We start from the raw sequence: 26355 nt of genomic DNA on the forward strand, positions 1-26355 counted from the left end.
ACTTCCCCTATCTGTGCCACAGATCCCCACTGTGCATGTGGGGATAATACTGTTCCCTTTGTCTTGTCTAATTTAGATTGTAAGCTTTTTGGGGGCAAAGCCTGTCTCTTGCTGTACATAAGTACAGCACCTGGCATGATGGGGCCACGACCCTGGCTGCGGCCTCTAGCTGCTACTACGATACAAATACTAATAAGCCGACGTCCCTCAAAGCCAGGCCATGCAGAGGTCCAACAGCGCTGCCTTGCGCCTTTGAAAGTCCCACCCACGGGGTGCTTAGCATTGGCCTAACTCTGCTCCCTTTGGTGAAACTCCTGTTGAGTTAACGAGAGCAGCGCAAGGCCAGCGCTGGATGCTTTTGGAGCTCTTTACTCCTTGTGTTTGACACGGCCTTTGTTCCATGGCAGTCATAATGGGCTGCGTGCTAAGAGGTAGGACAGGAGTCGGAATGGTAACAAAGGGGCTGCAGCGTTACTCCTTTTAGGCAGCCTAGCTCCCGTCTTTCCCAATTTTTACTGACACTTGAACAGGCAGCTCTCTGGTTCAGCCATTTGCAAATCATTCAGGGACACATCAGCTTCTAGGAGAGGTGTCGGCCCCCCTGCAACTTACTGTAGTACTGAACCCAAGTACAGCCTGGGGGGATGCATCTTGTTTCCTCCGTGGACCAGTCAGTACATGTTTCCTGGCTGCTCCCTGAGAATGAGCTCTAAGGGATGGATCTTTGAGAGCTCTGCTCCCATCTGCACCAGACTAAGTGGTCAGAGTGCGGCACACTTGAAAATCTGACTGTGCCTTTTTTTAAAAGGCCTGTGTCCATGAGTTACAATAAGCCAGACCCTCAACTCCTGGTGACCATGCAGGATCGGCCCCAGACTCTGGGCCTGAGTAATAGGATGGAAAAGTCTGCATAAGTTTGCTTTTTTTAAAACCAAGTCGAGTGTGTGACATGAACCATATTAACAATCCCACCTTGACTTTAATGGTATTCTGCCTGTTTCTCTGCAGCTCAATTTGTAGCTGCTGCTGTAGGTCAGTAGTGACCCCTGTGCTCTTTACATTGGCTGCCTAAAAAAATATTCTACATTGCACTTGCACTGGGGCTTTTTATCCCAGGATCTCAAAGCGCTTCACAAAGGTGGGTCAGTATCATTATCACTGAGAATAGAAGCCCCCGGCTGCCAGCTCCCTGTTACCCCTGCCTTTCCCAGTGCTGGGGGTAGAACCCAGGGGCTTTTCGGTAGAACCCAGGGGCTTTTCGGATTCTGTTTAGATTCTTACATTGTGGTATCTGAGCGACGGCTTATCTGCTGCATCTGGCAGGCTCATAGTTCTGCCCTTAAGGTGGCAGAATAGTTTTAAAGGTCCAGGCCGCACTAAAGACATCCTCCTTGAGCCTCGTTCTAACAGGTGCCTACGCTTTGGGTACCAAGCTGCTGTCTCTTAAAATTCTGCCATTGTACCTCTGGCTAGCAAGGGAGGGTAAGACCGTAGAGGGAGGAATTGCTTCCCTTCTCCAGCCTGGAGCAGTGTTATGGCCAGCTGTGGTAATGCTGCCTGCAGTTAAAGTCACCTGATACTCTTCATACGTCCCTGATTTCAGTTGCTTTTTAACTTTGCCATTCAGGCTGCAATTTTCCTTGGGGGGTGTCAGCTTTTCTGAAAAGGTGAAGCAAAAATCTTCCAGCTTTTTCCGAGAAGGAGGTTGGCCAAAACAATATATTACTCCCTCTATTAAATTCTGACAGCCGTTTCGCTGAAAGGCTCTAGTCCCTCCGAGCTTTGTAACAGGGACCTGAATTTTGGCAGGAGGGTCACCCTGGTATCAGGAGTGTGCCTTTTACCTGTGCACCCTTAATTTGGCCCTCTTGTGTGTATACCTCCTGATACAGTCTTTAGTCACGTGAGCCCACATACTTCTACTTCCACAGGGTTCCTGCCTCTTTCCTGGCATGAGATGAATGGTGCTCACATCAGAGATGTGTAGTGAGGAGCTGAGAGGTGAAGTGAGTTGCCCATCGTCTAGACTAGAGCCAGCGCTGGGAACAGAACCCAGGTGTCTTAGAAGAACATTATTATTTATTTGCATCGTGGTAACACCTTGTTAAGCATAAAGTAATAGGGATAGTTTGGGGGCCAGACCCCCCTGGTGCCAAGCGTTGTACAAACACAGAAAAAAAAATCCAGTCCCCACCCAAGGAGCTTGCAATAGACGTGTGTGATTGGCATTTACACCGGGGTGCCATGCACAGCCAGAGGAGCGTAACAGTGCTGCTGTGTGACTGAGGATCCCTGCCTACGGGTCATTTGCTTATTGGATCAAGTGACATCTCTGCTGCTGCATTCCCACCCCCCCCCCCACCCCCCATCTCTTCTCTGCAAAGCATGCACCTTTTGCAGCGTGGCCATGAGGCCTGAGAGAAGGCCCTGGGATTTCCCTCCTGCCCCCGCCCCCCCCGGCATTGTCAAAATGGCGCAGAGTCGTCCAGAGTGCCTCACAGGATCAAATTGCTCTGAACGAGTTGGGCAGCTTGGCACAGCCGACACCTCGACCATCAGCACCCCCCTCTCAGTGGACACCTCTCGCCTCCTTCCCTCTGACTCCATACGCCTCAGGGCCCGGGGCGGGGCGGGCTCTCTTCACTGCTAGAATGGCCAGTGCTGGGAGGGGAGGGGAGGCTGCTAGCCAGCTGCGTGCGCTAGGCAGCGGATGGAAGTTTCAATTAGGAGTACTCACTGCGCTCTGACTTGGCCACCGGGGGTGCGGGAGGAGGGCATAGAGAGGGGCAGGGGAATGCTGATCCAATGGAACGGGGATGGAATTACCCTCCCTGCGTCGAACTCGCCTATAATTATGGTTTCAAGGAGCCATGTCGTCTTGGAAATCTGCTTCAGCAGCAGAGTTTATGCTTCAATGGACTATGACTTTCCATCCCTCAGGATGGGGTAGGGGTAAGGAGGGGGTGGAATTGCTTTGAAAAACCCCTATTGTTTGGAGCTTATTGCTAATGTACCTGCTGGATTCTACGTGTACTCCTAGTGCCTAGGAGTGAGGGGGATTGGGGAGTTTCTTGATTAGCTATGGTTTTTTTGTTTTTTTTTTGTGACTGACAATGCACAAAGGCACAAAGAGGTGAGAACTGGCTGTTCCTGTGGTTTTGTATTTAGCTTGTGGCGTCTTCCTAAGCCAGCGTTGTGGCTCTTCTCTCCCCCCTCCCCCCTGCCTTGATAATATGCCCGATTTGGCTTCCCTCTGAACTTAATGTTTTCTTTTTTTCTTCTTTTAATTTGGAATAAAACCCAAACTTTCCCTGTTACTTTATGCTTAATAAGGACATTCGGCCGTAGGGCATCCTGGGACTGCTGCCCCAATGTTAATTGATCCTCACGATCGCCGTGGGAAAGGGGGATGTCTTACTATCCTCCTCCTAGTATACAAGGGGTGGAAAATGCAGGGGGATAGGACTGAGGCTCAGAGGAAAAGCGTCTTGCCCAAATAGCTCGTCTGTCAGAGCCCACTTAGGAACGAGGACACATCTATGCTACAGCAACAAAGGAGTGTTTCCATTGATGGAGCATGTCTTCAGTACACTTTGACCAAGTCCTGCTTGTGTGCCTTTGTAGTTCTCCTGCCATATCAGTCCATGCTTGGCATGGTTCTGTTGGAGATCCCACTCTAGGTGTCACGCTGTCTTCCAGTGCTCTGGGGCTTGCACTAGTTTTCTCACCTCCAGCAAGCCCTGCCACTCCAACCAGAGCCAGAGTTTCTCAGCTCTGCCCAGATTATGATACTTTTGGTTCTGCTGTTTGTCTCCCAGGTCTGCCAGTTGCTGTTCGACTTGCTCTGTGATGCTTGGGGCTCTGGTACGCAAGTGTGACCTTGCTGTGATGCATCCATATAGAGAGTGTGAATATAATGTAACTAAAATATGCTTCATGCAAAAGGTCTCTTGTAAGGTATCATTACAAAGCTTATAATTTACTGAGTGTGGTCATCCTATTTGTATAAATGCATCACTCTTGTATCTGAAACTAGAAAAATAAAATAAAACACGCCAGTCTAAGTCCAGTACAGTAATAAAAACTGAATACAGATAAGGGTGCTGGAGTCCTAAGCTGGCAGGGCAGGAAAGCAAGAGCAGAAGTAGTCTGGGCACATCAGGTGGTAGCTCCCAGGCAGTTTCTGTGATCCAACCCATCACAGTGGCGTAGTCGGCAGGATCTGTGCACAGCTGATTGCTTTGAGATACTGGTAGTGATTTGTAAGTGAGTCTTAATTGTGGTGGCTGGAGAATAGACAAAGTGGTTACTGATTTGTTATTTTCTGTTTGCTTATTTTGGGTAAGGGAAGTAGGGACAGAAAAGGAAGCGAAATAAGTTAGAGGGAAGATCAGAAGAAGCTAAAACTGCACAGGTTGCAAATTGCCCACAAAGGCTGAACACTGGGCACTGGGAAAGTCTCTGTTAACTAAGAAGCCCCTGAGCTGAGTGCATCTCAGTGTCAGTGAACTGCAGATGGATATGGCCCAACCTCTGTGTCTGTGCTGAAGCTGACTGGAGTGTCTTAACTTAGCAAGACAGGAGTGGAGGGGTGCCTGTTCTGGCAGGAGGGGGTTCTCTGTGGTATCCCAGCTCGAGTGATGGCCTAACGGGAAGACAAATGGAAATTGATGTGCAGTTTGCCCGGGAAAAGGCTGCTCTGGAAAACAAGAAGGCTGCTCACCAGCAAACCCTGGACTTAAAAGACAAAGCAAATCGAGACCCAGAAGCATGAATGGGCTGTAATGGAGTGGAAGAGGTGCACAGAGACATGTGTCCTGGAGCTGGAAGTTGGGGTCCTGGCGACTGCTGCAGTGGGAACAAACCCCAAGGCCTGTGTAGCTGGAAGCAAGCCCAACTTGAGTGAAGTGGAGGGGGGCGGGGGGGATTTTGCTGGCCAGTGAAGGGTCTGTCATTGCTGGTAGCTGTGAGCCCGCAGCTGGATCAGGGTCTCTTTCCCTTTTGGGGGACACAGGAGTGTCTTCCCCAGAGGGGAGCCCAAAGAGGAATTTTAGGTATACTGCCTCCGTCATGGTCAGTGTCCAAGTCCCTGGCAGTAAGTTCAGGAGGAGGGTGTGACACACTCTATAGAGAGAGTGTGAATATAATGTAACTAAAATATGCTTCATGCGTAAGGTCTCTTGTAAGGTATCATTATAAAGCTTATAATCTACTGAGTGTGGTTATCCTATTTGTAGAAATGTATCACTCTTGTATCTGAAACGAGAAATATGAAATCTAACTCAGAGGGCCTACTGTAGTTATGCAAAGTGTGGGCCATTAATGGTGGTTTGGAATCTTGATGGCTCCCAATAACCAGGACAATTGACTGTGGATGGCTCTGTTTGCAGGCAGGCCTTCCTGTGAGTCAGGCTCTGAGGAATGAAGGCTTGGAGTCTCACAGGACATGTGATCATGTCACCTGAACTGGAATCCATCTTTAACCTGGTGCTTTTCCACTGAGACGGAAGGGTGGGAACCCAGAGGGACAAAGGATTCCCGCCTTATGCAAAAGATATATAAGTGGGTGGAACAGAACAAGGGGGGCAGCCATCATGGGGAATCCCCTAGCTACCATCTGAGCTGGAACAAGGGCTGTACCGGGGAAAGGATTGTGCCCAGACTAGGAAGGTGTCCAGCTCCAGTCTGTGAAAGAAACTTATTGAAACATCTTTAAGGGTGAGATTTTATCTGTATTCAGTTTTTATTACTGTACTAGACTTAGATTGGCGTGTTTTATTTTATTTTGCTTGGTAATTCACTTTGTTCTGTCTGTTACTACTTGGAACCACTTACATCCTACTTTCTGTATTTAATAAAATCACTTTTTACTTATTCATTAACCCAGAGTATGTATTAATATTTGGGCGGGGGAATGGGGGGGCAAACAGCTGTGCATATCTCTCTATCAGTGTTATAGAGGGCGAACAATTTATGAGTTTACCCTCTATAAGCTTTATACAGGGTAAAACAGATTTATTTAGGGTTTGGACCCCATTGGGAGTTGGGCATCTGAGTGTTAAAGACAGGCACACTTCTGTAAGCTGCTTTCAGTTAAGCCTACGGCTGTTAGGGAACATGGTTCGGACCTGGGTCTGGGTTTGCAGCAGGCTAGCGGGTCTGGCTCAAAACAGGCAGGGTGCTGGTGTCCTATGCTGGCAGGGCAGGAAAGCAGGAGCAGACGTAGTCTTGGCACATCAGGTGGCAGCCCCAGGGGGTTTCTGTGATCCAACCCCTCACACTTGCGTAATCCCGTTAGGTGTGATTGGTGACAGGAGGTGGTGGTGGTGGCAACAACTGATGGCAACGTGGTTTTATTACGGGGCCTATTTAGTGAACCTCCCTCCGTATCAAGTGGCGCTTGAAGGTGGAATAGTTTGTTGCGGGGAGAGATTCATAGCTACTCATGTGAATTTAGATTCAGCCCTCTTTGTTGGACCATTTAGGAATGCAAGAATTGCCAGACTGGATGGGACCCATGGTCCATGTTGCCAGGATATTATCTCTGACAGTGGCCAGTACCTGCTGCTTTGGAGGAAGGTGGACAGTCATGTAATAACCTCCCCAAAATGTCTTTCAGACCTCCATCAAATTAGGCCTCGGCTATGCACGGTTTTTGTACCAGTGTAACTGTGCTGTTTGGCGGTGTGACTTTTTTTTGTATTGGAAGACTTACACTAGTACAATTCTTAGTATGAATACAGTTCTGTTGGTATAAAGATGCCTCATACTGGCATAATTTATTCTCTTTCCCACATAGGAATAAGCTGTACTGGTATAAGGATCTTTGTACCAGTATAACTGCATCCCCATAAAGAGGGTCATATTGCTGTAGTTAAACCCGTACAACCTTTTTTGTGTGTAGACAAGGTCTCAGTAGTTGACCGATTCCCTGAAGCAGAAAAACTTTATCTTGCTGCATAAATATGTATCCTGTCCTTTGGGGCAGACCCAGGGTATGTCTGTTCTCCTGCCTCTACAGTGCTGCTGTATTTCCGTAGCATAGACACTTCCTGTGTTGACAGAAAGGGTTCTTCCATCAGCGTTTCCGTCTCCAAGAGGTGGTAACAAGGTTGACGGAAGAATCCTTCCGTTGATCTAGCACCAGGAGTAAGGGCGACCTAACTATTGTGCGCAGGGGTGTGAAATTTTTTAGCTAGGTTGATCTAAGTTTTAACTGTAGACTAGGCCCAGTGCCCATTGAAATCACTGAAAAGGCTCCGATTGACTTACTAGTTTTTGGATCAGGTCCTGTGTGTTCCTTTTCTGCATGCATTTGAGTGCTCAAGCATGGATGCTCTCACAAGTTGAACTTTTAGCTCTGGTTTTTGCTGAAAATGAATTTTGAACCTTATATTAGAATTTTATTAAATTTTGAGGGTTGCCTTGGTGGTTGGTTGCATAAATCATCCGGTCGGCCAATAGGCACAATACCCTATGACTTGGGTAACTAATCAGCATCATGGGGATTTTAAATACTCTCAGCAAACTCAAAGCTGGATAGGTTTGGCAAGCCGGTCAATTGACCGGTCCAATAATCTCAGATGACGGGTCAATTGACACCTATTATTTGACCAACGTCAAATATTCCAGCAAGAATGTCCTGATGTAGGCGGCAGCTTACGTTTTTGATTGCATCATGGTGCCATCTGTCATCAGGCCTTCTTAAATATCTTGATCACGCTGCGACAGGTTAATGCCGCCTGATGGGGAAAAAAGGTGAACTAATTGAACATTGAACAGTGGCTGGAATCTTCAACAAGAAACGTGTGTATATATATAAAAATCTCTTTATTTGTATACCTGGCCATCAACCCACATGGCGGTTTACAAAGCACATTAAACAACTTAAGGACAAGGTCCCTTCCTCAAAGAGCTTACAGTCTAACCGACTAACGGAAGGGAGTGGGGAGGGGGAAGGAGGGTTCACAGTCATTAAACCTCCTCCCCCAACACAATGAGAAGAGATGCACAACCCTTAAGCTGCTTGGAGATCTGGCCTGCTGCCTGCCTCAGATAAGTGCATTTAAAAATGACTTTGCTTTTATAGGTGCTATGTGTTTGTATCATTTTGCTTTTCTTTTGTAACATGGATAACGTTCACCGTTAAATGCTGACTGAACATTGCTAAATAGGTAAGAATAATAATTATCCTTTTTTTTTTTGAACTTCATTTCAAATTTTTGCACTTTTCTGAGTTGAAATAACTCATTTCAACAGCTTTTTTTTTTTTTTTCATTAGACGTAAGTAGCTATCTAAGGGTCATTCTGCTGGAGACCATAAAAACTTACTCCTTTTTTAAAACCTGTTGTTACTGATCTAATAGTGCTTTAAAATATGTGACCATTTTTGACATTATTTGGCCAGTCAGTTGACCAGTTATTTTTGGATAGGTCAAATGCCCAACCCTTGACCTGCAGTCTCAGAGATGTTTCAGGAAGTAACTAATCAGTTTCCAGTAACCAATAAACTGGATAATATTGCCACCTCTTGGACAGCCAAAAATGAAATGGATCAAATTATTTGCCATGAATTATTTGATTGTCTTTATTCTCAGTCAGTGTTTGGACAGTCTACGGAGTAGAACTGGAGGAGGCGGGTGCAGCAGTGAAATGGTAAATTCGAACTTCAATGTCCTAGAAGTCGGGAGGCCTTTGCTTAGATCTGGATCTGTGTTTCATTGGGTCTGTTAAATCCATGTGGACAAACGCGTCCGAGGCATCTCTGGGCTGTTCAGGATACTGCAGCGGCCTGGGCCAATGAAAGAGTCTCGCTAGTTGGCTTACACAGTTTCATGGGTCTTATGCAGCTTTTCATGCATAGCTTTCAGTGTGCTTTACAAAGGAGGTCAGTATCATTACCCCCACTTTTCAGATGGAGAAACTGAGGCACGGCGGTGAAACAGCTTGCCCAAGGCCCATGGCAGGACAGTGGCAGACAATACCATTGACATTCTTTGTTCAGGAGGGGGCCAGGCCTGAAGGGAGGGTCCCATGGGGAGCTGGCGACGAGATGCCCAAGGTTGGAGGGAGAAGCGCGGGGGGAGCTAGTATTGGGGGGTAGGAACTACTCCAGATGAATTGGAGGAAGGAGCTTCAGAAGTGACACTTACATGAGTCTCTCTGTAACTGTGCCTGGCTCTCCCCTTGTTCTCTCTTAAAATCGAACTTGGGCATTTAAATAGAAATGAAAACCACGTATAGCTTTGCACCTTTATTCCACCTGCCCTTGCACATGGTGGCCCAGGAGCTGCTTGACTTAGCTAACTTTTCTTGGAAAATACAAGTGTCTCTTCTGCTTCCTATGGCTGCTCCAGTCACTTAGCTTCTTCCCTGTTTCCATTCACTCCCTAGCCTCAACCACCTCTCCAGATAGCCTGAGAGAGCGCGCGGTCTGATGCTGGATGCATAGAGGAGGGGGAAGTTGGCCCACCTGGACCTACGCAGATCTTGCTGTTCTCAGATGCAAGTGATAGCACGTTTGGCAAAGAGGGAGAGGCTTCTGGCAAAGGCGTGGGTATCGCTGGGGTTGCTTTTGGCTTGCAGGAGAGCCCCAAGTGGATTTTCAGGGTTAAGCTACTAGCTGAAGAATTCATAAGAAATAGGGAAGTGAAAAGCTGACCCAGAACTCTCACTAGCAGCTAGAGCAGGGGGCTGAGTTGGGTCCTGGTTCTGTTTCCAACTTCACTGCTGACACTACAAATTACTTAGCAGTTTGTTCCCATTGAATTTCATCTGCCATCCTGTTGCTTGTTTGCCCAGTTTGGTTCAATCCCTCTGAAGTTCCTAGCAATCGTCTCCTCTGGTCTTGACTGACCTAAATAATTTTGGATCATTTAGCAAATTTTGCCATTTTTTTTCTCCCCCCACCACCACTCCCAGTTCACCAAATTCTGTAAAACAACACCAGGATTAATTGAGTTAAATCAACGGTGATTTAAAACACCAATTTTAATAATGATTTAAATCAACAAACAGGAAACCTTGGTTTAAATAATTGATTTCAATCAGGTTTTGTCTTTGCACTTTAGTTATTGTCTTAAAGAAAAGACGATTCTCATTGGTTGGTAACCATTAAAACATTGATTGGCAACTAAATAAAGACTCTACACTAAACCCGGTGGTACTTTTTGCTAACCGGGAGTTTATGCTCTTTCTAGTCACGCTTACTTAAGCAAGTATGTAGCTTAACTTACATTTATTCAGATTCTTATATGTACATTTTTTCTTACATTGGAAAATGGTGAATGACGCATTTCTGATTTTACTAGATTAATTTTTTGCTTGTGATTTGTGTCAAGCTCTGTTTGGTTTAAATTGATTTAAAGTGCACAAAAATAGCATTTTAAATTTTTTGTGTTAAATAAAACTACCTTAAATGTGCTGGATATACGAGGGAAAAAAGGTTTATCAAAACATGTTTTGCATTTAAAACTAATTGATTTATTAGACTGCTTATCTGTCTATGTAGCTAAACTATCTGCAAGTTAATGAATTGAACTGATTGTTTTTGGTCACCTTGTCCTTCAAGATTTTAGAGCTCATAGATCTCATCCTCTCACAACTAGTTTTTATTCATAGATTGGAAGAGGAAAACAAGCTTTCCTGTCTTTTCAACTCCCAACTGGTTTCTTAACTTTGAATGAACTAGTCATTCAGGGTGGATTGATTTAAATCACCAAGTGGAAAGCCTTGGTTTAAATAATTGATTTTAATCAACTTCTCCATTTTGTACTTCAGTTATTTTCTAAAGAATGGTGCATTCTCACTGGTTGATATAACCATTAAAACATGTTGATTTACGAAGAAATAGAGCTTTTACACTAGATTTGATATAACGTTTTTGCTCCCTAAGGGGGCACATTATAACTAGGCATTTATTAAAGCAATTATATGGCTTAAATGGTTTAGGTTCTTATTAATTTAATTGTATATTTTTAGTATCTTAGAAAATGCCGAATGATCTATTGCTTATTCACTAGATAATTAATGTTTTGTTCATGGTTTGTGTCAAGCCTGCTGGTAACCTGAATTTACTTATATATACACAGAGCAGCATATAACATTTATTTTTATTATAGCAAACAAGCCCTTGGTACAGTACTTGATGCATTGTGCCATAAAGCTTGACCTCAAAAGTTCGATGTTACCCCCCCCCCCGCCTTAATTCTTTCTTTATATAGAAAAGCAGCCTTTAACTTAAAGTTTTGGATAGAGACTCAGGGATCCAGCATATTTATATTTTTACTTAAATGTTTTATGAGATTCTGAAAAGTTAAGGCCTTAACATATTTGGTATTACATTCAGATTTTATTTTAAATGGGTTTATTTTTAAAAAGAAAAAACTTCTTATTTAAATAACGTCAAAAATTCAATTACAATTTTTTAAAAATTTGTTTTTTTTAAAAATCCATTTTTATCCACCTGTAGGCATTGAACTGAACTAGTTGAATAAACTGAAATGAAGAAAAGCCAGAAGTAGCTCCTAGGAGCCCTGACTCTATTCTGGTACCCTCTCGACTGGACGTGGAGCCATTCTCATCAGCTGGTGGTTTCATTGGGTGAATCTCACTCCAGTGTCTGCATCACGCTGGGCACTAACTGGGCTCCCTGGCTGGCAGAGAGACCCAGCACAGAGTGCGCCGTGAGGGCTGGGACGCTTTCTCCAGAGCCAGGGTGCTGTGGCTTTGTCTACACTAAATGCGTTGCGATGGTTTAACTGAAGCAAGCTGAACTGATTCTTCTTTTAAGCCAGGGTTAAACTGACTCGAGTTCATCTGCAGTCGGGGTTTGCACCAGTTTAGCCAGATCAAACAGCTTTATTACAGTAGAGCCTGTCAAGCCCAGCTGTGCATTGCATGCGCTTCGCCCCTGCACCGATGAATTTACAATCTCAACCGATGAGACAGACAAAGGGTGGGAGAGGAAACTGAGAGAGGAAGTGACTTACCCAAGGTCACGCAGCAGGTCAGTGGCAGACCTGGGACTAGAACTCAGGTCTAGGTCAGTGGTTAGGGCCTCTTGTTTAGTAACTTCTCTAGCCTAGACCAGGCCTGTGCGTGTACTGCTGTTTGCGCTGTCCATGCGTTATAGATGCACAGAAGACATTGCTTGGGAGCTGTCGGACCAGCACCGCTGACCAGCCCAGGCCCCCCCCCCCCGCCCCCTTCAGTGTTTCTCTTTACTTGTGCTTTGATCAGTGGGCCCTTCACCTTGACAGTCCTGGGAGTGTGCCATCCACTCATGCAGGAATGTTGCCAGGTGGCTTTGCTTTCTTATCACGGCTGTGACTCCTCCGAGACGATGCCAGGTGTAACTTCATATTTGGGAGGTACAAGCATGTTCAGTTGAGATTTACCCCAGCATTACATGCCGTGGGAACAGGCGCCATGGAAATATCGTAGATTGGTCTCCGTCCCTTCATCTGTAAGCAGAGGATGCTTCTTCCCACCTACTCCAGAGCAGTAGGTCACATTCTCCTCCTCTTCCCGGTATGAACCTCTCTGTAGTTCTCCTCCCCTTTTTCCCCAATGGAACGTTTTACTGCCCTACAACTGCTGCCGAAGCAGAAATAGTTTTTCCCGTGCATACTTGGTGCCTTCTGCATGCAGTTAGCACACTCTGCGGACGGCAGCCGGATTCCATCTGCTGCTGATCATGAGCAAAAGTTTAAAGGTTGGGCCTTTGTATTTTGTCTGGGCCAAAAAAAAATGTTCAAGACCGTGCCAAATTGGAAATGGAGTTTAACAGTCGTGTCGACTTGAGGCGCGGTGTGAGCAGGCTGCAGGGGGATGGATCCTGGGGATTTGCTCCACCAATCTGGCACAAAACTTGGCAGTGGCTTCTTGTTTTCATGTGTCTGTGCACACGTCCCAAAGAGCATTATAATGCCAGTCCTTGCTTTGGCCTTGCAGAGTACAGAGCCCAGGAGCCAAATCTCTGTGTGCATGTATTAAAATATACATACGGTGTGCCTGGCTCTTAGTTACGTTTTGGTCCCTGTAGGCTGCCCTAGCAATGTACAGGGGCTTTCAAGTGGGCAGAACTGGCTCCCTGAGAGTCCCGCACATGCCGGCCCCTTGCACAGCCCGTGTGGAGCCGGCATGCGAGCTCTGCTCCGGACCTGTGCCCAGTCCCTGGGGGGGCCGATCGGGGAAGTGGCCAGAGCGTGCTGCACTGTTGCTCTTCTCAGCTTCCCAGCGACGGTAGTAGAAGCAAAGAGCAAGTTCGCGTGGCCCTGCGGCTGCTTTTCACAACATGAGCCAGGCAGACCCCTGCATGGTTCTGGCCTCCAGGGAGAGCAAAGGTGGCTTGCAGGCATCTTCACGCCCCGCCCTGACCTCTCTGCCACTCACTGCCCACGCACAAGAATTGAGCGGCTGAGCATCAGGCCTCGTTGGATTTACCTAGGCTGTGTGTTTTCTAGGGAGGAGCTGAGAACTCTGCAGCAGCGTCCAGACCTACCGAGTTTCATTAGTTCTTCCCCAGCCCTTCCCCCTTTTCTGGCTTTCATTTTTAAGTGTGGACTTAGCCTGGCGAGAAAGGAAGGAATTTGCTGCCTGCCTCAGTGAGATGGTTGCAGTCTGACTCATGCGTGTTTGGTGGTGGTGTTGCTTATTCGATAAAGGTATGCGTGCGGGAGAACGGGCTTGATCCTGCCTCATGGAAGGTGTGCGTGTGGGTGGGTGTGTGCCCGTTAGCGTGCCGTGCAACGCACGGAGGCGGTGCGCATTTTCAGAAGGGCGCCCAAAGGATTTAGGAGCTTAGGGAGGAGAGTCTCAAAAGCATCTAAAACGGTTAGTGGGATGCGGGGAAAACCCAGGGCGTGTCCTGATGGGAGCGCTGCAGCCGTTCTGTTACCCCTGCTAAGCAGCAGGTGGGCAGCTTGATTGGCAGGGTTAGGCCCTTCCGTATGTAGGGTTTTAGACTGTAAGCTCTTTGGGGATCTCTGATGCTTATTGGATGTCCGTACAGCACCTAGCACCGTGCCACCTGCAGGCGCCCTTCAGGTGCCGACCTGGTAGACACGCCATGACTGCCTCTCTCAGACGCAGCTCTCCCATCCGCTGTCTTTCTGGTCCAGAGCAGACTGACGTCGGTGGGATCCTCTCGGTGGGCTTTGGATCAGGCCCCAAGGGAGCAGGCACGCAGATGGCTCCGCGGCACTTGGAGAGATCCACTTAGTGCTGTGGCTTGCGTCTCTGCTCTTGCTCGCACTCGCGGGCAGCGCCCCTCCCTGACAGCGGTGCAGGGGCTTGGCAGCGGGATCAAGGCCTGAGGCTGCGTGGATAAGTGCTTGGGGAAGCCACCAAAGTTCAGACTGGACCTGTAGTTTGCCCCCTACCCCCGCTGTGCAGGTGGGCACTTGTGGAACCTGTCACCGGCCCCACCTCGTCCCCCTGCTCATGTGTGCTCATGGGACCCATGGTGTCCTCTCCTGCACCATCACCCCCGCTCCCCCCCCATCGCACCCCATTGCAAGGGTGTGCTCCCGATGCAGTGTCCCGTTCCAGGGTCACACGTGTTCTGTTACAGTCCAGTCGCGTATCGTACCCAAAGGTGAAGATGTTTTGTCCCAGTGAGTACAGCTTGCATTTCCTTATCCTCCTCCTCTGTGCACAAAGCAGTCGAAGGAATCTGGTCCAAACTTTCTGATTATGTTCACTCTGAGCCAGACCCCGAGGCTGGAAAACTCCAGCCCGAAAGCGGGGTCGTAACGGAGACCACTCAGCGCCCTTTTCTGGAGCTGTCGCTGCCTGAGTCCGCCATAACAGTCTTGCTCCTTTTTAAATTGTCCTACCCTGGAGCGGACTAGATGGGTTGGGCAAGGGGTGGGAGAGGGAAGGGGCGTCGCTCTTGGGGCTTGGGAGGGAAGGATCAGCTGCTGAGAAGGTGATCAGTATGCAGATGCGTGGGGAAGGGAGTCAGAGGGAATTTGGCCCCGATCTTGCAAAGACAGAAGCACCTACTTCGCTTTCTACAAGTGACTCTAATGCATAAAATTTAAGCACTTGCCTGAGTCTTTGCAGTACCAGGGCCTGTGTGAGGCTCTGAAGGTAGCTGTACCCCTCTGGCTGTTGAATGCCCTGCAGGAAACGATTTTGGTGGGACTTGGCTCCTAGTGGACACATTTTGGCATCCCCCTTGGCACTGTCAGCTTGAATGCAGAGGTCAAGAGCTGAATTGGCTACAGAGGGGGAGCTCCCCTTCCGCTCCTGGAAGGAGTCCTGTTGGGTCACTGAGGGTATGTCTGCAGCCCCTCCCAGCCCAGGTCGGCAGACTCTGGCTGGTGGGTAAAAAGCACTTTGAAGCAGCAGCTCTGGCTCTGAAGCCTAAGGCTAGCCGCGCATCTGCCTCTTCCTGTCTGTCCGTCCCCTCTCCTGAGTGCTGAGTATGTTTACAGCTGCGTCATCCATTACACCTCTGTCTCTTTTCTCTATTTGTCTCCTCTCCCCCTCCCCACGCACTCCCAATGCTGTCCTCTGGACCATGCGCCATCTTTACCACCGTCCTTGTCTTTGGTGTCAATTTCTGTCTTCCCTCCTGGGCAACAGGCCAGCCAGTAAAAAGCACTCTCACCTGCCCAGGTAAGATGGGGCTGGGGGCGGGCTGACAGAATCGCATACTTGGCGATGCACTCGCTTTGTCGAAGCCCCTGCGTGCAAAGTGAAGGTGGAGATGGTGTCACTCAGCTCTCATGTAAATGTCCTCGTGGCCTTTCTTCTGCCATTTTATATTGTCCACAAAAAAAAACCCAATGACCCCCCAACCTGGCTGGCTCAAGGGGGCCAGGGAAGATAAAACGGGGTTTTTCACCTCTTGTGTCCTGGTACTAATGTGGCATCAGATCAGGAGAACTGGCTGGCCCCGGGGATATTGGGGAATGGAATATGGGGCCTTCCCCCATAGGATCCTGTAGGGTGCTGTCTCCACTATGCCACCAGGCTCTAGAAGATCAGGAAATCAGATATGGGGCCTTTCCCCTATAGGGCCCTGGTTCCAATACCAGATTTGGGGGAAATGGCTGTCTTGGGAGGTGCGGGGTGGCAAGAATGGGATATGCGGCCTTTCCCTTATAGGATCCTGGCTCCAGTCTGGCCCCACGCTGGGGGCAGTAGGTACTAAGGTCTTGCTTTCGCTGCAGTTAATTCAGGTGTTGCGCCAATCTCAAATCCTGTCCACACGCACAACCCCCTCACTCGAGTACCGCGGTGCTATTAACTCAAATTGGCTGCGGGGGGGAGGGGGCAGGCTACAGCTCAATATAGCGCTGCTCCCTGCAGCCTGCGTGTTCTCCCGTGTGGTTGCTCTCCCTCGAGCCTGGCTAGCTAGAGAGGCATCTGCGCAAGGGTAGGTAACTGGAGTGAACTCCACCCTTCGCCGTGAGTCACGGCTGCAGGTCGCCCCCGTGTGCTGGCTGCCTAGCGGCTTGCATGAAGAATTTGTTGGGACTCAGTCCAGCTCCTGCTGGGTCGGTATGTCCGCAGCATGCCGACCCACCACAGCATTAGGCAGAGAGAGCTGGCCAGGACCGAATGGGCCGTGGATTCGGAGCTCCCTTCTCACCCCACGGTCAGCCGGTCCCGCCTGGGTAGGAGAGGCCTGGGAAGCTTGCAGAGCCAGTGCTATTGTTGTACCTCTTCCATGCGCAGAAAGCAGCTTTGGCCTGCAGGGCTCTCAATCCAGCCCCCTCCCCCATCACAGAACTGCCTGGAATAGCAAGAGCACCCCAAAAAAAAAAATTTTTAAAAAAAGAGAAAGTAACTGTCCATTGTCTCTCTCATTCGTTCCTCGCTGCTTCATGTTCTCTTCTTCCATCAGCCCCATTGCAGCCTGGTAAGCTCTGACGCTGACCTCCTGTGCTGTGCGTGTGGTTTGCATGAGCGCATCTCTCTGTTGTTCGTCATGTTCTGTGGAAACCAAACCATCCCCTCTCCCTGCCCGTCCCTCCAGGGTTAGCAGACCCGCGGGTTACACGGTGTAGCGCCCTCCCTGGGACTCTGGCTCTCTCTGCTGGAGGCCGCTTTTGGCAGTGGGGAGAAGCATTCTTCAGCTCCTGTCCTGGCCCTGCGGGAACCAGCGATCGCTTGCCCTGAGAGCTGCTCTGACTACTGCTGGGGCTTGCTATGTCCTTAGAGGGAGGCGTCTTGTAAGTGGAAGGATAAGTCTTGTTCCTCCATGACTGTGTCTGTCTCATTCCCTTCAGGTTAAGCAGCCTGTCTTCACTGGGCGATTCGGCTCCAGGACGCAGGTCTCCCGGGCACCGCCGCCAGCCGTCTGACTGCACTGAAACTCCAGGTAGCTTTTCCTTCTTTCCTCCCCACTCTGAGTTGCTATGACAGCAGGCTCGGGGCTGTACCATCTGGCTGTCTTGGCTACGTCTCTGGCCCCCCCATTGCCTCCCAACACCTCCCAGTTGTGATGGTCTTGATCCCCCCCGGGAGGTGGGCAGGGCTTGTCCGCCCTCTGGGCGCACAAGGAGCTCTGAGGCCCACAGACGGGAAGTCACTTGCCCAAGGCTGCAGCAGCAGAGCAGAGAACAGAACCCAGGTCACCCACGTCCCAGGCGAGCACCCTGACCATGGGACCGTCAGGCACACAGGTAAAGCTGGCTGGAAGATCATGATGCAGATGGCCGGAGGCTTTGGCATGCGTGTCTCTGTGCAGCGTGAAGCCCCTGTTATCAGACTCAGAGATTATAAGTCCAGAAGGAACATCGAGTCGGGCCTCTTGCAGCACCTAGGCTAGACAGTTTCACCTGGTGATTCCTGGACTGGACCCGTAACGGCTGATTGAGCCAGAGGGCATCATTTTCTAGAAAGAGACATTGGATCCTGAGTAAGCTTTGGAGTTGGGGCAGGGCAGGCTGGGAATGACATTGGGGGGTAGGGGTGTCCTCATGAGCCATCAGCTGTTCTGGTCTTTGTGGGTTTGAATGGCTCACCTGCCCTTTACCGCCATGGGGGGGAGACATGGGGGATAAAATGATCTTTTCCAGGTCTGCGATAATTACTCCTCCCATCTAGGCCTTCATATGGGGCTACTTACACCTTTCGTCTAGGGTAGAATTGGGAAATGAGAGTTGGGACCCCAGGAATCTATTAATATCTCTGCCACTGATTGCCTGCCAAGTTGCTGCCCTCCCTGTGCCTCCGTTTCCCAATCTGTAAAATGGGGATAATGACACTCCCCTCCCTTGTGAAGCACTTTGAGATCTGTGGATGGAAAGTGCGAGGTTAGAGCTAGCGGGATGATGACGATGGTTCTGTTTACGATTCCAGTTGCCCAACCAGTGAAAACAGAAGAGTGGCCTTGTGGCTAGGTGTGGACATGGAAAGCGTGTTGCAGCACCCTCCCTGCTTTGAAATGTGCCACCCCAGTTCCCACTGGAGGGGCAGTCCCCCTCCTGCACTGTGAGTTGCAGTCTAGCCCTCACTCCTGCTGCATCAGGTTGGTCCCTGTACCCTAAAAAGGGGAGAGGAAAATCCTTAGAACAGAGCCATGCATACGAGAGCAGCGGTGACATGGGGCCAGGCCCTTGCCCTGAAATGCTTCTGCAGTGCTGGAGCAAAGCTTGCAGGCCGTGATCCTCGATTAGCCCCCGGGCCACAGTGCTTGGGGTATAACTGCAGAGCATGCACCGAGTGCAAGAATCGGCCAATGCAAAAGCGCGAGGTGATGCAGGGCTGTCTGGTGCCAACGCCAGGTGCTGATCTTGGAGAGGGAATGGCTGTCTGCCTAGAGCAGTGGTTCTCAACCAGCAGTACGCATACCCCTGGGGGTACGCAGAGGTCTTCCAGGGGTACATCAACTCATCTAGATATTTGCCTAGTTTTACAAGGGGCTACATAAAAAGCCCTAGCGAAGTCAGTACCAACTAAAATTTCATACAGACAATGACTTGTTTAGATGGCTCTATGTGCTGTGCGCTGAAAGGTAAGCACAATATTTATATTCCAATTGATTTATCTTATAATTAGATGGTAAAAATGAGAAAGTCCGCAATTTGTCAGTACTAGTGAGCTGTGACACTTCTGGTTTTTTATGTCTGGTTTTTTAAGCAAGTCATTTTAAAGTGAGGTGAAACTTGGGGGTACTCAGGACAAATCAGACTCTTGAAAAGGGGGACAGTCGTCTGGAAAGGTTGAGAGCCGCTGGCCTAGAGGAAGGATCACTTGGTGGCTAAGGCACTGGGCTGGGACGTGGGACTTTTCAATCGGCATTCTCTTTCTGTGCGACTCCAGGTGAGTCACTCAAGCGGCCTCCGTTTCCCTGATCTATAAAATGGCTCTGATGCGTTCCTCTCTAATGGGGTATTTGGAGGCTAAAAGCTCGGGAGGCGTTTGGATCCTATGGCAGTTTGGGGGAGGGGATATAATAATCTACCATTGATGAGTGAGGCCTCAAAAGGCTGGATTAATTGAAGGGAACAAAAAGGAGTGTGGTAAAGGGGGTAGAATTTGGGAACAGCGGGTTGTTTAATACAGGAACCAAAAGAAAGTGTAGCCAGATGAACTGACCATTCTGTTTGTGGGAAACCTGTTGTCTGAGTCTGTTACCTTAAGGTCCCTGTACACCATGCTGGCAGTATAAAGGACCTCAAAACGAGTGCAGATGAGTTACACCCACTTTACGTTTCCTTTACGCTGCCAGAGCACTGTAAAAGTGAGAATGAGACTAGGGGCCCAGACAGTCTCACGGCTGTGGCCGTGGGGGGATGATGAATATGGCAGACAGAAATTCCTGTTTGTGGGCTCAGTTGCAACAGTATTTATCTGCCCTATGAGATTAGGTAAATAGGTCCAGTCCTGCTTCCATATTGAACCCCATGGGTGTGGGATGGAGCCCACAGAACCGCAGAAAGTGAGTTTATTCACATGCTTCACGTTGGTGTGTTTCCCACTTCGAGACTGCATGTTTGTAAGTTACTTCCTTCTTCTCCAAAGACCACTGTGAGTACAGATGATAGGAACTGATTTGATTTGCACACACGCCCACACCCGCCCATGCGCACACACACGAGCCCCTGACTTTGTGGCATCTCTGTCACTTGTGCAAAACTGGGTCCAATTTCTTACTCCCTCCCCACACCTTTGTGTCATTAGTTGCATTTGTGCAAAATCAGGCCTGATGTTTCCCCTGCCCCGACTTCATGTTGTCACTTATACCTGTGCAAAGTGAGTGTCTAACAGGATCACTGGTGTAATGTGAGTGGAGAATCCGGAGTCTTTTGTACACTCGCATGGCACAGGTGGAAACACGGTGGAAAGGAGACTCAGGCCCTGTTCATTTTTCTGAACCGGACCTCAGACACTCAAGAATGATGTCAGCATTACATGCACTGCAATGAACAACAGAAGCTGCATCACTTGATGATCACTAACAACATCTGCATTCCTAACAGCGACAATGAGCATAATTGCATCTCTGGCTTTCAGGGTGGTGGAAAGGAACCATAGAAGCTAGAGATAGAAAAGATCCATTAGGTCCTGTCTAGGCTATCTATCCAGGTGTCGTATATAGCAGCAGCCAGCATGGTATCTAGGGACTGAAAGGCAGCTGGTACCAGGGTATACCATCCCTGGATAAAACATCACTGCAGCCTTAAAAGGGAATGGAGCCACTGAAATCTAGAACCCATGAGTCCTGGTGCATAGAGCTTTGCTTTATTACCCATCCTACTCCCCTCTCCTGGGCTCTCTGTGTGGTAGGAACATCTCTGCTTGTGATCTCCAGCATCGTGTTCAAAAATGTGTTCTCAAGCCCCGCCCAAATTATGAGTTTGACATTAAAAGTCATGGGATTTTGTTAACAAATAATTAATTTCAGGGGAGTGGGGTTTTGTTTGTTTGCATTCTGTTTTCTGGGCCTTAGTCTTCCCCTGGCCTCGGGGAACGAACAGTAGCCATGGGCCGTCTGGAATTGGAGCCACAACTAGCCTAGAGCCTGGATTTAAACTCCGGCCTCTCATGCCTCATTTGTTTTTTCCCCCCACCCCGCTGAAGGTTTGGTCCAACGCTGTGTCATCATCCAGCAGGATCAGCATGGCTTTGGCTTCACTGTCAGCGGGGACCGGATCGTCCTGGTGCAGTCTGTCCGGCCAGGTGAGCAGCTACCCTGTGCCCCCCTCTTGGGGGCCGCGGATATTTGTGTATGAATGGGACTCCCCTAGTTCACTTGGCCCCCAGCTCCTCTCTGGCCCCAGGGAACAGGGGGATCCTTCTTTGCAAAGCCTGTTGGATCAAGAGAGAGAGCAGTTCTGGAGGATGAAGAAGAATTAAGCTGTGTGAGAGCATGGTTGGGATGGTGGTGGGGGATTGGGGTATGTATGTGTCTAGATGGGAGTCTTGATTCTGACCAGCTTGGGCACCCAGAGGTGGGAATTAACCCAAAAGCGGCTCCCGAGAGCAACAGCCAAGTTCCCATGTTGTGCCGTCTCTGCTCTCCGGACAGCGGCAGGTTACATAATCGCAGCTGGTTGCTGACTATGGGCGCAGGGAATTCCCCTTCTAGCCCTCAGCAAACACACATTCAGCAACTTTTGCTCTGCGCTTTGTGGTGCAGAGGTGCTTTAGCTTTTTGCTGTCTGATGGTTTTGAGGGGAGGCAGGGCTAGAAGCAACGATTTCAATAGACAGCGAGCTGCTCTTATTACAAACTGATGCCTCCCCCTCCCCCCCACTAAAAAATAGACTAACACTCAGACCAGGAAAAATTCAGATAGATAAAGGAGGAAAAGTCCTACAGATTTAAAGGGACACAGATAAAAATCAAACCCCTTATCCTGCAATGGGATCTGCATGGAGAGACCCGCTGCATCGACTCCAGTGACTTCAACAGGACTTTGGATGGGCATAGATTCCATTTGCATGAATCCTATGACAAGTCCCAAATATTTTAATAAAGGACAGCCAGTGTGCCTGATTCCCCACTGCCCTGTTACTTCTGCAGTCACTTACACTAGTGCAAAGTGAGTCGGGTTCTCTAGTGCCCTGTCCTGGGCAGTCACGCCCGCTTTGTGCTGGGGTAAAGGACCATCCTGGGTGCAGTGCTGCAAAGAGACATGCCCCTCCGTTCTGACTTGCGTTGCCTTTAATGAGAGATCATTAAAGCTGAAAGAATCTTTAATTTACTTTCCTTCTTTGCCTTTTTTTTATTTGCTAGTCTTGCCGTTTGGAATTGAACCTCATGGAAACATTTCCTCTTCGCTTTAGCAACAGAGAATTTTTCAGTGTATTTAAACTTTTAACAGTTGCATTAAAGAAGGGGGGATTGGCAGGGGAAGAGCTTAAATAATAAAGCTACTTTTACCGATGCTTAGGCCCCAATCCTGCAATTGGATTTGTGTGGACAGATCCCCTTGCCTAGACAGAAGCCCTAAAGGAGAACAAACACATGGCAGATGGTAGTCACGTTGCTTAATGCACTACTGGAAGACACTTGGATATTAGTGATGAGGTCGATATAAGAACCTACATGGAATAGAATAAAACAGAGCTCCACACAGGAGGAGGGAAAACCTAGATTTTGGACCCTAACGTCTACTTATGCTGTTGCAGGGAATGTGTTGAATCCCCTGGCGCCTTGTGGTGCGAGCACTGTGGATGTTTTCATGTTGCTGGGGCTGCACATTGTTATTTACTGTAACTCCCTTCCTCTGCCTGTTGCATTACAGGAGGAGCGGCCATGAAGGCCGGGGTGCAAGAGGGTGACCGGATCGTCAAGGTGAGCAGCAAACCCCAAGCCGAGGCTTCCCGGGGGTGTTCCCTAGTGCTTCGCTCTGTGGGCCAGCGCTGGGGCTGCGGGTCTGAGGCTGTCTGTCTCCTCTTGCAGGTGAACGGCACAATGGTGACAAACAGCTCCCATCTCGAGGTGGTGAAGCTCATCAAATGTGAGTAGGTAGAAGGGGTGAATGGGGCCTTTTCCCGCTAGGTCGCTGGTTATAGGCCAGCCCCGGTCTCTAGTGGCGGAGAGTTTTGGGATGGCGTATTGTGGAAAGGGTTAGGGGGCCCTGAGGCTAAGAGCAGAGCGGAGAGACCAAATGAGCAGGCTCACTGAGCTCTCTTCTCCGCCGGAGAGGCAGGGGATTCTCCAGGATGGGGCTGAGGTGCTCTGGTGTGGGGAAGCTTGCTGTCACCGCTGTGCCTGTTCCATGCACAAACTGGGGCGTCTGGTCTCCCGGGTGGAAAACGCCAACAATCCCATGTTTAAAAAGTGCTTGATGTAAAATGTGCTGATTGGCGAGCCTCGCTGACCAACGGCGTTGGGAAGGGGAGTCATTTGCGAGCTGGAGCAGTCAATAGAGCGGTGGGCGCAGCCAGATCTCTGCGGCTTCCCATTATGGTTATTGCAGGAGGAGCTGTTTTGGAGAACGTCACTTCCCATCCCTTTCCTGAAGGGACTTCCAAGAACAGTTTAACCCTTCCCTTGCCGATTTGGTCATCCCCACCCTGCGTTACAGTGCTCTCTATTTATCCATCTGTCTGCATCAGGGTTTTATATGGCTGCCCGTCACCATAGCGGCTGGGCAAATAGCCAGTAGTGAAGTCTCCAGTGGACTTCATGGGGTGTCTGGCTCTTCTCCTGTGGAGAGGTAAACGCTTTGACTAGGGTGGGGTTTTGGTTGTGTTGGCTGGTTTGTTTCAGGGTTTGTAGGTACGGGGTGGGGGGGGCAAGGTGGTGTCATCCTCGCTATGGAAGAGGAAGGTTTTTCGGCATCCCCTAAAGGCGGTCTGACTCTGGATTTGCTCCGTCTCCTCTGGACGTCCATTTCATAGCAAAGTCTCCTCCCCCGGGAATGCTTTGACCCTTGGTCTCGTGCCCATTGTCTTGCGTTTTGTGATCTGCATCGTTGTCGCCATGGGTCACAGATTGAAGTTCAGTCTTCGAACGTCGCTGGGGCTTGACCAGTTGCTTTTGACGATTAGGACCGAAGCCTTAAACTGGCATCGGGAACAGACTGAGATGTGTTCACGGTGGCCTAAGCCGGGGGAAGGTGGGCAGCTGCATTCTGCACCAGCTGGAGCGTGGCCGTTGTCTTCAGATACAGATAACAGTACTCCACCTGGGAGGTGATGGATGCATGGGTCCTTGTCTGGGAGAGTGGGAGGAGATTCCTAGCAAGCTGGAGGAGGTGGAAGGTGTTTTAGACCCTGGTACTCTCTGGGCTTGGTGAGGACTCAAACCAGGACCCTGAGTCTTCACACCACCTTGCTGATGGGGGCCTGTACACCTGGGCAGCCTTGGGCTCTGTGCCTCAGTTTCCCCGTGTGTGAAATGGCGATAATGATACTGACCCCCTTTGTACAGCTCTTTGAGGTGTATGGATGAAGAGCACAAGATAAAAACTAGGGATTAGTATGTGCCTTGGCTGCCTCCTGGGTACGCTTTACGAATGCTCCTAAGGCTGGTGGTGTACTGTCCTCCTGCCCTGTATAGGGTGCAGTGGGCTAGCGTCTGTGACCTGAATTAACCCTAATGCTGAGGGTAGGAGGGAAAATCACCCACCGTTTTAATCTAAGGGTTGGTCTACACTGAACACCTGTGTCTCGCAGAGGTGTGAAAAATCCACCCCCGAGAGACGTAGCTCCGTCAGCCTAACCCCCGGTGTGGACAGCACTAGGTTGATGGAAGAATTCTTCCAGCCACCTCGCTACTGCCTCTCGGAGAGGGGGATTACCTACGCCGAGGGGAGAAGCCCTCTCGTCACTGTCGTGAGTGTACAGCAGTGCAACTGTTGCATTTTCAGTGCAGACGTACCCTTAAGATCAGCTTCGGTTGCAGCTCCATCTGTTTCAGACTCCTGCGTTGTGGATTTGGGGTTGGGGTGGGGGGAGGCAATGATCAGGTGTCTTCTAGATGCCGTGATCCCCCCATTTTAAATCCTCATCCACTGGCTAGTTATAAAGTGGGTCTCTCTCTCCACCCATGCTCCTTTTCTTCTCCAGCCGGTGCCTACGTTGCGCTGACCCTCCTGGGGTCTCCTCCTCCCTCAGTGGTGCTCTCCAGTCCTCAGCAAGACGTGAGCATATCGGGGGCGCCTGGGATTGCACCCCTGTGCCCCCCGCCACCTTCCCCGCCACCGCTGCCTCCACCACAGCGCATCACAGGACCCAAACCGTTGCAGGTAACCAGATGGAGCGGCGCTCCTGTGGGTGGTTTGTCCTGGATCTCCTGGGGGGATGGGAAAGCGGGGTCCTCAGTCTGCTGCGTCTCTCCAGCGCTGCTCCACTCGAGGGGGCTTGGGGGGGGGGAAAGATGGGGAGATGAAAGCAAAGCTCTGTCCGTCCCCTCACTCTGCCCACGTCTGTTCCAAATCGCAGGACCCAGAAGTTCAAAAGCATGCGACTCAGATCCTCCGCAACATGCTGAGACAGGAGGAGGCAGAGTTACAGGTACGGTGCATTGGCTGTCTCCTTCCTATGGTGAGCCACACTGGAGCAGACCTTCGCCCTGTCTAGTATGCTGCTAGGCCTCTTTGCTTATCCTGGAGCGGACTATTGCTCCTTCCAGTCCAATCTTTCATGTCGGATCAAACCAGTGGGCCGTCTCCTCTGATATCTTGCCTGTAGCAGAGAAGACAATTGTTCCAACTAATCTCCTGGTTCTCCTTCCTGCCGTGCGGCTCAGACCTCCGTTCCATGTAATCCAGGCTCCTGCCTCCGTCCATGGCGTGACTGGTGTTTCCAAGGAAGAGGAACCTTCCCCGCCCCACAGTAAAGTGTGAGGCCAATTGTACAATCTTTGGGGGACGAGAGGTGTATTTTCTTCCTCGTCCCCCTGGCCACCAGCTGATGCCCTGTAGCAGCAGGTGCGGTTACACCGAAGCTACACCAGGGTATTGATCAGAGCCATCCCTCCCTCCCCCGCCTTATTTTGTTTTGTAGCCCCCGCTCCGTGCTCTGCACCCCATGCCGGTTCCCCTCAGTGTGGCTGGCTGTAACCTCATCCCCCTTCTTGTCTCCCTGCTCAGCGGTTCTGCGAGGTGTACAGCCGGAACCCCGCCACCACGCTGGAGGAACAGATCGAGGGGGCGCGCAGAAGGGTCAGCCAGTTGCAGCTCAAGATCCGACAGGAAACAAGCAGCTCGGTGGTATGCAAGAGGAATCCTTACTTCCTGGTTCTAAATGTCATGTGACTCCCCCCCTCTCCTCCCTGACACTCCCCCCTCCTCAGAAGTTGGTGCCAGGGGAAGCCTGAACTGGGTTTAGTCCCGTGGTGGAGATGGACAAGCTGAGGCGTGCCCTCCTGCAGTGTGAAATCTCCCAGAATGCACTGCCCCTGGGGGCTGAGCCGTGAACTGTGGGGGTAGGTACC

The 26355-nt window shown here is 49.8% G+C and overlaps 1 protein-coding gene across 12 annotated transcripts in view; it reads left to right on the forward strand.

Moving 5' to 3' along the window:
- The window catches only part of ARHGEF11 (Rho guanine nucleotide exchange factor 11), an 88989-nt gene that overhangs the window by 24578 nt on the left and 38056 nt on the right, over nucleotides 1–26355 (forward strand). For 7 of the 12 annotated variants that reach the window (XM_073323598.2, XM_073323608.2, XM_073323603.2 and 4 more), the window contains exons 1-7: nucleotides 17447–17642; nucleotides 21046–21144; nucleotides 22715–22764; nucleotides 22873–22930; nucleotides 24987–25165; nucleotides 25362–25433; nucleotides 26012–26131. In XM_073323598.2, coding sequence (XP_073179699.2) covers nucleotides 17462–17642; nucleotides 21046–21144; nucleotides 22715–22764; nucleotides 22873–22930; nucleotides 24987–25165; nucleotides 25362–25433; nucleotides 26012–26131 — 759 coding nt within the window. In that variant the 5' untranslated portion in view covers nucleotides 17447–17461. Of the gene's footprint in view, nucleotides 1–15594; nucleotides 15628–16861; nucleotides 16877–17246; nucleotides 17339–17446; nucleotides 17643–21045; nucleotides 21145–22714; nucleotides 22765–22872; nucleotides 22931–24986; nucleotides 25166–25361; nucleotides 25434–26011; nucleotides 26132–26355 lie in introns of those variants that run through there. The other 5 variants (XM_073323600.2, XM_073323609.2, XM_073323610.2 and 2 more) reach the window with 3 other exon arrangements.

Source organism: Lepidochelys kempii, chromosome 24 (assembly GCF_965140285.1).
Source record: "Lepidochelys kempii isolate rLepKem1 chromosome 24, rLepKem1.hap1, whole genome shotgun sequence".
Taxonomy (NCBI): Eukaryota; Metazoa; Chordata; order Testudines; family Cheloniidae; genus Lepidochelys; species Lepidochelys kempii.